Here is a 12,432-nt window from a genome sequence, read left to right on the forward strand (position 1 = left end):
CTGACTATTTTTCAAGTTATCAATCGATTTCTTGTGCTTGCACAATGCTCTACTAGTATTCTACCTGTTAAAAGCAACATAAACAATATGAAAATATAAACTAGAAAGTCTCACATAAAACAAATACACTAAAAAAATTAATAAGAAAGAAACTAACTCTTGTGCATCTGCAGTATGTCTAATTTTTGCATCCGAAAAAGCAAAACTTAATAGACACGCCAAATACAAAGGCTATGACAACAAATTAGTCCTAACACATAAAGGGAACAAGATGAAACAAAAGCAAGGTCATATCACTGATTTGCGCAATTCCTCAGATCCGTGTGCAAAGTGGCACCTATCGCCGAAGGTACAAGACCCTTTTGCAAAGTTCTCACAGAGCTTCGTCTTGAAGTTGTTTGACTGAGAAGAGGAATTTGACTTCATTGAATGTCCAGAACCAGAACCAACATTTACGATTAACTCACGAACCATAGCACTGGCTTGCTTGATCTGATCGAATGTCCCCTCAAGCTCAATGTTCCTTAAGTTGGGATCAACCTCATGATCTCTGATGGAAAGCTTGGCTCCGGTAAGGCGACAGATTTGCTTGGAGTTCACACCATTTTTGCCAATGATAGCTCCTGCAAGCTTAGCGTCAATGCTAATCTTAGCAGTGGCCGAGGCCCCAAAACTGGCTGCAGCTCCCAGTGATTGTGGAGGAGGCTCAAGCCGACCACCCATCCTGCCATGCATCGGTCCTCCCATGGCACGAGGATCTTCATAGGATGGCACAGTTGGCCTGCCAAGCTCCCATTCACCATGAGCAAAATGGCATTTATCGCCAAACTTGCAACCTTCAGCTGAGTTGTATTTGTTGCACAAACGAGATTTCACAGCTGGGGGAGATGAGCCATCTGGAAAGGATGGTGGGGCTCCTGAATTTCTAGGAGGTGGTGGTGGATGAGCAGGGGTGCCACCAAGATTCAGCATCTGGGAGACAGCTTTGAAACCACCAGGAACGTAATGCAAGAAGTGACATCCCTCTCCGAAAGGGCACCCAGAAGTACTGCAAAACCAACAAAACAGGTGTGTAAGAGACTCCACAGGATACAAATGCATTTGGGAAATTCCGTTGTTACAAGCCATTCTAATCATATATCTAAAACAGAATACTTTAAAAAATTAAATAAATTACAACTATAATTAAAAAAAAAAAAAAGTAACAAGTGAAGGTTGAAAAAGTTACTATTTATTGCATTAAAATTGAACAATAGAACTAACTGGACTCATAATCCATTAATTATAAGCACTAAAGCTAATGTAACACATCTACCACTATATTTGAAGATAAAGGGGCAAACATTGCACTGATGACTGAGGGAACTCTGTAGTAAACATATAATAAAATAACTAGAAGCATATGACACAAGATACTAATAATATCTCTCTCTCTCATGAAAGCCTTCTTTCTTGAAAGTGCTCATAAAAATGTTTAATAGTCCATTACCAACTATATAGTCACATCTGTTGGCACATTGCTTTAGGTAAGGCTAATGGATTATTAATAAGTTCAGCAAGGATACTAACAAAAGTCAAAAACCCTCTGCCTTGCCAGAAACTAGATCCCAACAATTACGGCACTTAGGTTCCCCAAAATCAAAAAATCACCGACAAGTTTAGAATACAACCATTTAAGTGTGTTCAAATAACTCGAAGCAAAGGGATGCTCATTGATCTCCATACAACATACAACAAAATTAGTCAACTTTCACTCACTTTTTCCAAAATGTTCTTTTCCCATCCAGTATTGTTTATCACAAAATCTTTGCAACCCCTAACTTTCCTTTATTTTCCTTATAACAAGTAAGAATTCACCAACTCTCTTTCAGCTTTCCCTACCACCCTATTACGATATCCCCTTTATTTATATCAATTTCATAGGTAACATGCACAGACTTTTCCTCATGGTACAATCACAGATGATTTTCTATATATTCACACGAACCCCTTAAAACTCATATGGTAATCATTCATGACCACACACAACTATTAGAACTCCACCATACCAGAACCATCGGCACCTTCTCCAAGCTCAAACTCATAAATGATAGGTCCAGAATATTAGTCACTTTCAGAGATCTCCTACAATTGTTTAATCTTTTTACCTGCATTTTTATGAAATATTTCAACCTCAATGTTTGGTTTATTCATGCAATTCACTGAAAGAGCATCATCAACAAACAGCAAGCCCAATCCACAAAATATGTTGGAAGATTTAACCTTAGCCACAACTATCCCATTATTTTTAAGGCCCCATCCCGCACATCAATGTGAACATGATTTACCAAGAAATTCACTGGTGTTCTCCATTAGTCAGCAGAATAAGACAAGTCACTGTAACTTGACTATACCATCACAAAAGCATATCATACCTCCCTTCTATTAGTCTTTCCTAATCCAACCGCCAATTAATCCTTACATAGGTGAAAATCAGAAAATTTTGAATGTTACCGTCCAATATAAGACAAGCAAGAGCCCACATCATATTCTTCATTATATCATGTTCCCACAAAGTTTCATACAAACATCATTCGTTGACAAAGATACTACTGTAAATAATGCAATCATGTTACGATAAATCATATTCAGTAGCAGATCAACATATACATTCAACAAATTTGAGATAAATAAACTTCCCTAAATATGGATTGAGCATTCACGTAACTTTTGAGACATAAGCAATTCACAAATTAACTATTCAAAGATAACCTGAAATCTTCCAATACCAGAAGAAAGAGCTCATTTTTAAAATATATAGACACGAGGATAAAAATGCACAGGGCTCAAGTGATCTTAATAGCCATAGAGAAAAAACGGATTATATTATTCCCAGTTGAAAGCCTTAAGTAATTCTAAGCAAAAGGCATTAAGAAAAATGTTGCTTTAAACTTTCAATAAGAAATCACAGTAGTAACTTTTATAATAGAAAAAATAAAGAAGACAGAACACCTAAAATTCTAAACAATAGTTTAGGTGATAAATAGCCATTATTGCATGGGAAAATCATAAATTGTTAAATAAACACATGGCATGCATTAATTGAAGAAGTTTTTGGATCTCAAAGCACAAGCATACGTTTAATCCATCAAATACTTCACCAAATTTACTGGAAAGTCTTATCTAATTCCACATTAGAACCATTTAAACTGCTAAAATATATAAATAAAAAATGAGAGAAATTATCAAAAGACAAAATATTTCAGTCCAGTAAAAGCATCTTGACTCAAAACAAGACTGGCAGACACACTAGCAAAAACATGGAAATTTACGCCGGGGGGGGTGGTGATTAAGTCTTGAAGAGAAAGGGAGAAAAAGAGCCACAATATTTAAGAATGGTCACTATAACGTTCAGCTCCACAAGTTTAGCAACCCTTGTAACTTCCTTAGCAATACATAGTTGAACGACCACGTACCCAGCCCTTGTACAAAAGCTACATTCATTTAAAAGTGTTACCCCAGTAGAGAACAGCTTGGATAGCATGTTCCGGAACTTAAGATGCCAATTGATTGGTCCAGATCTGAAGGAATTTACTTGCAAAAGATTGTAAAATGAATTATAAATAACCATTATATAGTGAGCAAATTTTGCATCCAAACAACTGCTTTCAGTTTACATGAAGCCCTGCAAGTAGTTAATCCAACAGTACTCTCAGATACCAACAGTTTGCCATTTCTGTGTTCAATAATCATTGTTATTGTGATTAGAACAAAAGGTATAACCTGTATCACAACTTAAGTTCCCAATTCATCAGTCCAAATCAAATGAATTTTACTTACAAATATTGTGTAATAAAATTTTCTTAAAAATTATAAATATTACAAATAGACAGAATTGCATTTAGATTACTCATTTTAGATAGGTTAAGATTTGAACCTGAAAAACTTTGTGCATGGCTTCGATTTGCTTCCTATACCAGTTGGAAAGTTCTCCATTTCTGTTGCAGAACATTAATTGATTTTTCTCAGTTACAATTACAGTGAGTTATTAATCTTGAAACTTTAAAGAATATATAATATCACGTTATCATTCTCATCCTTGTGACAAAGGATGCTTTCTGAAAATTAAATAATCAATCAATATTGTTCCGTATAGAGTATAAGTACACCACCAGATTCATTAAAATTAAAAGATTAAAATAGTTGAATAACAATACTATAATTAGGCTCTAAATTGTGCGATCTATTAAAGCTGTCGTAGACCTACAAATTGCCTCAATTTTACCTCAGAATTTTATAGGGGAAAAAATAACTTGAACTAAGTTTTCTCATTCTTTGGGTTTCCAGGAGAAATAACTAACTCGACTAAGTCTTACTAAGTAGCTCAGCCAAGTGTTATGTTTACACTGGAACTAAACTGCAGATGGTTGACAAAGTACATGTTTCTTTTCTTTTTTATTACCTGAATATTCTCAGAGAAAAATCAGTTTTCTGAGTTGTAGATAGCATCAACATCGCATTACAATATCATACCTCTAAAGAAATAATATGAATGTATAAAAATACCAGCTGCAGCATGAAAAGTTACAGAGAACTAAAATCCAGAATGAACATAACAATCCCATTACATGTGCCACATTATCATAGAAAGCTAGACAAGAATAGACGGTATAGCAAGATATGCAAGAATATTAATCAGCTACCATAAAGAAACAAAGGAGAAGAGACAACTACCAACTTAAATTGCCAACAACAGACCCAGAAAGAACTCAACGAAAAAAACTAACAGATCCAACTGATTCACGTGTAAGCAATTTACTCCAAATAAAAAATCAACTCTAATATATGAGACGCAGACAAAGGATACATTACACCACTATTTCAAAACAAAACTTCTGCCACACAAAGACTCCCAAATCCACTTTCAACACAATTAGCCCAACATAAAATCCTAGAGAAATCTAAAACAGTGAACAGAATACTGCGACCCCATGCACAAATAATATGAATGAAATTGAAAAAGAGACTCATACAAACATATTACAAATGAATAAGTTCCATAGTGCCTCAATTTCACATACATATCAAACTACGAATCATATCAAATTAATCTCAAAAAATCATTTAGCTTCATCTGCTCCTCGCTACCCCCAACAACGAAAAAAAAATTATTTTTAGCTATCTAATACTTACGCATCAGAGCTTCTCAAATTAAAAATAAATAAATAAATAGTAACAATTTCGAGCTTCAAAAACTCTTAACACTTGCGCATAATAACATAGTAATGATAGAAGTTAACAATAGCAGCGTTGAGGGAGTACCTTGCTTTGATTTCTTAAAGCCGCCATTGCCATTCGAGGCACCGTCATGCCTTCCCCTCTTGCGGCCGCCACCGAGCTCCATTACGAGAGAAACAACCGCCGGGATCCGAAGTCGAAGCACGCGACCGAGCGGAGCGAAAAGGAAAAAAGCGGCGAGAAAGTGCGGGAAAGCGTGAGAGAAAGTGCGAGAAAATTTTGGGGGGCAAGAACCCTAGTGAGAGAAAGCTAGGGCTCGAATTGAAGAGGGAGAAAAAAAAATTGGGAGGACAATTTGTGAAAATAGAAAAAGGGAGAATAGCGGAATCGAAAATGAGATTTAAATCAAGCTGATAAACGAAGATAAAATTTTAATAATTTATGGATATTCCAGGCCACGTCACGTGTCTCTTCTCTCTCTGTTAATGATGTTAGCAAATTTAGTGCTTAGGTCATCCAGTGATATGTGTCAATGCTCTACCACAGTGAGTCATGAAGTGAGGCTATTAATAGCTCTCATTTCAAACTAATTTAATTTAATATCGAGTGATGCTATGCGTGGAATGTTTGTATCTTAAATAATACCAATAGAATTTTTTGACTAGAAAAAATAAATAATGATAAATTAATTACAAGACTTAATAAGTATACCAATTAAATAAACATAACAGTATTGTTTAATATTAAAAAAAGTCATTGAATCTTATAATAAGATCTATTATTCTACCACCTGACTGAAAACTAGTGAACTATCTTACCACTTTAATATAATAAAATAACTTTTATCAATAATAATGATATTGAGACGGTGGAACAGTTGTACACAAATTTTAGTTACTGTGGTGTTATGATTGCTCGTAAAAGAAATGTAAAATTGTTATTGATAAAAATTAAATCTTACATCATAAAAACCCAGTATTCAAGTAAATTCTAAAACTTTTTTTTTTTGTAAACTTAAGTTTTGCATCTAGCATAGGAGGTGGTTATTTTGATTTAATTATCTAGAAGAATGTAAATAAGCTCTTGGACTTTGAATCATTTTCTGAATAGATTAGGATTCTCTCATGACCGGATCTCCTCATGAGCAAAAATACATATGGTGATTGGTAGTTAATAAATAAAGAAAATGAAGAAGTTAAATCATACACATACACTATCACTTAAAGATACATGGCATTAGATTTTTAAAAGCTCATGAAAGCTCATATCATGAGAGGATATTTATTCTTTCTGAATAATGAGATATTATTAATAGCAAATGTTTAGAAAGTAATGCATTTATTAATTTAATATAACTTATAATGGGTTTTTCAAATATATAACCTAAATACCTAAGTTAAAAATTTTAAATTAAGAGATGCGGGGGAAGACTCGAAATCCAAGCATATTAACACCCAATTAGCAAGTAGTTTTTCATCTTTGTAGTGTTAAATTTGAAATTATATCAATTTGTTAATATGTAATAAATTCTTTAATTGTTTTCACTCACTATTATCTAATCTTTGGTCTTGGAAGCTGTATTAGTCCCTAATAAGGAAGCATGGGTCGAGACTTAAGTGATTGGACCCTAAATAGACTCCCCAAGATACCAAACAAGGCCCACATTGTTGTAACTCATTAAGCAAGGAGATCTAATCCGCTTAACGATGGGTGTCTTTCGAAATGTTTAGCATAGTTGCCCTGAAATTGGACTAAAGCCTTATGCCGCAAACATATGTCCTTCTTGGGCCGAAATATTAGCTTTGGATAGGGAATGATTGGAAAAATGACATAAAGCACGTTGCCATATCGATCCCTAAATGATTTTTCATATGACTTGAGCATAATAATTTCATCCTTGGTGCTTGATGTTTCTTCATCTGTTCTGTCTTCAAGAGATGGGAATCGCCTCAGTGAGGTTGGTTTAAACTTAGTCAAGATGCGGTTGTGGATGTTTAGCTTGGTATGATTTGTTATTGGGGGAGGGGGGTGTTGGGGAATTTTTGGGTACTTTTGGAAAATTTTTCATTTTCCTTTCGCTTTTTACTACATGTATATTTGAACTAATTATGACAATATGCATATACAAATGACAAATAAAAAAAAAAAGAATGAATAACCTGCAATGCTCCACAAGTACCAAACCTTCTCATAGGACATATATACATAATTAAAAGAGGTTATGGAGCAGTTATACGTAATCATGAGGGGTTAATTATGTTGGCAGGGGCTGAAATTGGTCTTTTTTCTGTTGATGTTGATGTTGATATTGCGAATGCAAAAACTTTACATTTTGGTATACCACTAGCTAGAGATGTTGGTTTGTCTTTGTTAATCATTAAGTTTGCTTCTTTTAATGTTACACAACCAGTTTAAGAATAGTAAAATACTTGCCACTCCAATTTTGACTAGGTGGTCAGAGCTGTTGTCCTTCAAATATAGGGTAGCAATTCGAAACAAACGTATTGTAGGGTAATTTCTTCCTTAATTATAATATATAATTAAGTAGAGGTAGTCTTCTCTCTTATCAAGTATGAGTGGAGTAGTCATCCCTCGAATATTAGTAAGGGTTGAAGATATGGACAATGCTTCATAAGAATTAATGTAAACTAGTTACAATAATAGTCTGATTTGTAAATATTAATTATAATCTCATGTAATATGAGTTATAGTATGAGCAATAGTCTTATTTAATAAAAAAATAAAAATACGCAATCAGAGCTATTTTAGATTATGAAGATGATATCATGAATTCTTTATACTAATTCATGACTTCAAGATTCAGAATATTTTAAAGAATCGAAATCAAGTTGAGGACGATTTTGTTAAGTTACCATTCGACATAGTAGTTTTTTCATTCTGATTGTTTATTGAATTTGATTAAATGGTCGATGGAATATGTGACATTAAGATATTCATATTCCATCAGCATTGAAATCTGTTACCTATACATTCTGGCGGATTGCCAATTGGTTTACACCCAAATCCCTGGCAGTCACTGCCATTTTTACATTGGAAACCGATCAACCTATCAGGCTCCGAATTCTTAGCCCGATGATGTTGGTTGTGTTTGTGCTTTTGCTAGTATGCACTGGCAGATATTATTTATACACATGACAGGCATTCCCTCGCAATTTAAACGGCCATTGCAGCCATCACTGCTGGAATATTGAGCATGTAAGACCAAGCTCCTGGCTTCGACTTCCACCAACTGCTATGTTAGCATCAATACCGTTTGTTAAATTGATATATGTAGATAAATAGATGGAAATAAATAAATAAATAAATAGAAATGAGAAAATCATATAAAGACTAACAAGAGACGATAACCATGAGGTGACTATCAAAATCATTCTGATTAAACCAATCTTCTTCATAAGCCATGTTGATTGAAGTAAATACAGAATAACTGCTACAATTTTTTTAATAAATAATATAACTGTTGTATTTATGCTATTATTGATAGTATTTGAAGTAATGAAGAACAAGTCATATTTGAAGCATCTTTGTATCGATAAGGGGAGCAATCGTTTACTGTAAGATTATTAAATTCTTCTTACTTGATAAGAAGTAGCAAAAAAGAAAAAAAAGAAAAAAATCCAGAAATTAGATTCCATTAGAAGTTTCAAACCAAAATAAAAAAAGAATATGTGCATGGAGCGCTAATATTTGCCTCGGGTCAAACCTCGAAATGGTGTGGAACGACACCGTTTCGTCTAGCATTTTTTTTTAATTCACCGACAACGTTTAGGGAGGCAAAGCATCGGCAGAACCCAATCGCGTTTCCTTCATCGACCGACAGCCACGTTCGTTTGCAAATCCAACTGCAAATCCTTCAGAAGCTGCAAATCATTCCATTTTCCTTCATCGATCGAGGTCCAGCCATTCGCAATCCCTATTGTTTCAACTGCGGCTGAAACTGCCATTCGCCATCTAGAAGTCGCAGCCATCGTGCGTGCCACCACCGACAACCATAACGCGACAGCCATTCACAAAGCAGCACAATTATCATAGGTTGAGGTAATGCTTCGATTGATTTTGGCTTTTGTTAGTTATAGCAAAATAGGGACAATGACTGATAGCACTAAATTTTTATGGCTATGGCAAAGTAGAAATATAGTTGCTTTGCAAGTTGATTACTGATTTTTTTGTTGAAACAAACATTTGGGTGCTTAAAATTTGAAATTCAGGTTAGCACTGAAATTTTCCCTTTTGCACTTAATTTGGGTGCTTAATGATGTAAGTTTATTAATTATAAGATTTTACGGATGCTTGATGGAGAAATTGCTAGTTTATAGCATTTTTTGTTGAATTGCTTTGAAAATATGTTTGATCTTATAGGGATGGGCAAGATTGGAACTATTGCTTTTATATATATATCATATTTGAGTCCAAAACAATGGTGTATATCATGAACTTTTCCAAAGTGTTACCTGAACTGAAAAATGGTGCCCCTGGTTTTTGTAGTTTGAAGCATAATGTAGATTGATGTGTATGAATTATTAAACTTATGCATGCTTTTGGGTTGTGTTTATATGAATTATATCTTGCATCATGATTATTTCATTGTCATTATTTTCTTCCTTTGAACTTGGAGATTGTCCGGCAGCTAGTTCAGAGAACGAAAAGGAAGAAGCAAGGGTTCTGCAGCTGAGTTAAACGAAAAAGAAGAAGAAACTGATGTATCCTAGCCAAAAACAACTTCATTCACAACAAATTATAATAATGAAAAAAATAAAAGCAGAAACGGTGTCATTAAGAGAATGAAGAGGAAAGCATAATTGTTTTCAAAACGAAGAGGTCAGATAGGTTAAACGAAAAGAAAGAAGAAATCAGAACAAAGGAAAAAAAAAAGAAGTCGAAACAGTGTCATTTCAAAACGAATAAAAAAAAAGTCAAAACAACGATCTATGCTACCGTTTCAGGGTTTGATCCGGGGCAAACATTATTTTCCTATGTGCATGTCATGACAACAGGGGACAAAAATGGGAACCTAGGGGTTAAAAATGCCAAAGTTGTGAAGGTAGTGAGGTTGAAGTCTAAACGCAATCCAAACTCAGGGTGAAATGTGGTAATTTTAAAATTATTGAATTCAAAATGTTAGAGTGGAAAAGTTGGAGTGGCCAAATGTTAGAATAGAAAGATGGGGAAATGAGTCATTTTCATTACCCAAATTCTATAAATCCACCCCCAATTTAAAAATATAATTACTAAACATTCACATTATTTTTAATAATTTTAAAATAAGTAAGAAATTTAAATAATTAGTCAAATATATTCCCACTATATCCCTTTTTTAGGTCTCCTGACCACTAAGATGACCCTAACATAATTTTAATTTAACTATTTTAACTTTATAAGCTAAAAGTACCAAAATAATCATAATCTATTTTAAGTTTACTAACTTTTTATTTACTAATTCATCGGTACTTCTTTATTAATATGATTATTAAAAGTCTAGCATCACCCTCTATAATGAACAAAAGAGTTATGTTAGGCATTGAATTATAGCCTATTATGTATATTTTTGTAGGGGTTGGCAGGATTGGGTTGGATTAGATTTATAAAAACCCAGTCCAATCCAACACATGTTTATCACAAACCGGTCCAACTCTTAAATCATTAAGTTAAGATGTGTTGGTTAAATTGATTAAAATTCAAAATTAAAAAAGCTCAAATACAAAAGTTTAAAAAATCAATTTGTTACTTTAAACCAAATTCAAATAAATAAAAAATTAGTTTTCCATCATGACATTAAATATTGACCATTATACCAAATATCTATCAATAAAATAACGTGTAGTGTTTGAATATCTATCAACTTACTTTTAGTGAAAATATAGGTTTGAACTTTGAGTTTAGAGAATTCAATCAATGTTAGGTTTACCAGAGAAAACCAAAAAGAGTCTCTTTTTATAAAAGAATAAAAAAATTTCAAAACTATGTTTAGTCATTTATAGTTTAACAACGGAATATTGACATTATTAATTTTCAATAATTTTTATAAATTTTGGGTTGGATTGAAAAAAGTTGACCCAGTCAAACCATCTAAATTTTAATTATTTGGATTGAATTGGATTGAGTCTATTAGGTTGAATTGGGATTACCCACCCCTAATTTTTATATTTAGTATATCATTGCATTGATGAAATTAGATTGATATACAATAGGATTCAAGTACATTATTTAATATATAGCATAAATTATTACGATTATCAAAATAGTCCGTATTTTCTGCAAGCTTAAATTTCACGTATTGAATTGACCAATTGTGGATGTCATATAGTAGAGATGGAAAAATCATTTAAAATAGGAGATTGGATTTAAATCCGTTCACACGAGTGAGGGGAATTAAGTTACAATTAGGATAAATAATAAAAAATTAATTGATAAGCTCTTGTTTTCAATTAAAAAGAAATTTTACCTTCCAACTAACCTGAAAAGTTCAGTCTTGAGTTATGGTATCGTGGCGGAGTAAATTAAGCTTTCCAATTATCTCATTTATATATCTTCTCTCAATCATGCCGCAGTAATTAACTTTACATGGCCCTTTTTATATTAACACCAAAGTGATTCAATTAATTAACAAAGCATTTTGAAGTAGTGTAGATGCTTAATTTGTACTTGACTGGAGTTCGCCTAAATTAACATTGAAGAAGGCTTCGATTTTACATTCACTTACTCTCATATAATTAGGTCTTCCTCCATTATGAACAGATAAATCAATGTTCTCTTCTTCTTCTTTTTTCATGTTACTTAAGCATGTATGATAACTTCGAAATTTTATTATTGAATTTTATTGAATGATGGAATATTATTAAGAAATAATATTCCATCAGCATTTACACATGCCTTGTACACATTTTGGCGGATTGCCGCCTGGACAAGGGACTGGTGGGCAGTCACTATCGACGCTACAGGGTATGCCGATCTGACCCCTGTCTGGTTCAACACTTGGGCGGCCACCAGCGCAGCCACCATTGCTGCTGGAACAGGCCACCTCCCTGGCTTCAACTTCCACTTGTTGCCCTGTTTATTTAATCAATTAGCATAAACTAACATCGTTAATTAATTTGTTAATTAAAATTGACAGATAGGTCAGATTAATAGATAGAAAAATAAATAAATAATGTGAGAGACACAGAGAAAATGATGTAAAGACTAACGTACATGATG

At 33.5% G+C, this 12,432-nt stretch overlaps 1 protein-coding gene across 1 annotated transcript; it reads right to left on the reverse strand.

The window, feature by feature from the left end:
- Window positions 1-67: 67 nt before the first annotated feature.
- On the reverse strand, window positions 68-5,610 carry LOC102610550 (zinc finger CCCH domain-containing protein 14). Its single transcript, XM_006492596.4, has 3 exons — window positions 5,302-5,610; window positions 3,917-3,977; window positions 68-1,048 (listed from the first exon to the last, which is right to left on the reverse strand). The coding sequence occupies exons 1-3, from the start codon at window positions 5,381-5,383 to the stop codon at window positions 289-291; spliced, it is 903 nt and encodes a 300-aa protein (XP_006492659.1). The 5' UTR covers window positions 5,384-5,610; the 3' UTR covers window positions 68-288.
- Between the last annotated feature and the right edge of the window lie 6,822 nt (window positions 5,611-12,432).

This window comes from Citrus sinensis, chromosome 2, assembly GCF_022201045.2.
Source record: "Citrus sinensis cultivar Valencia sweet orange chromosome 2, DVS_A1.0, whole genome shotgun sequence".
In the NCBI taxonomy this organism is placed as follows: Eukaryota; Viridiplantae; Streptophyta; class Magnoliopsida; order Sapindales; family Rutaceae; genus Citrus; species Citrus sinensis.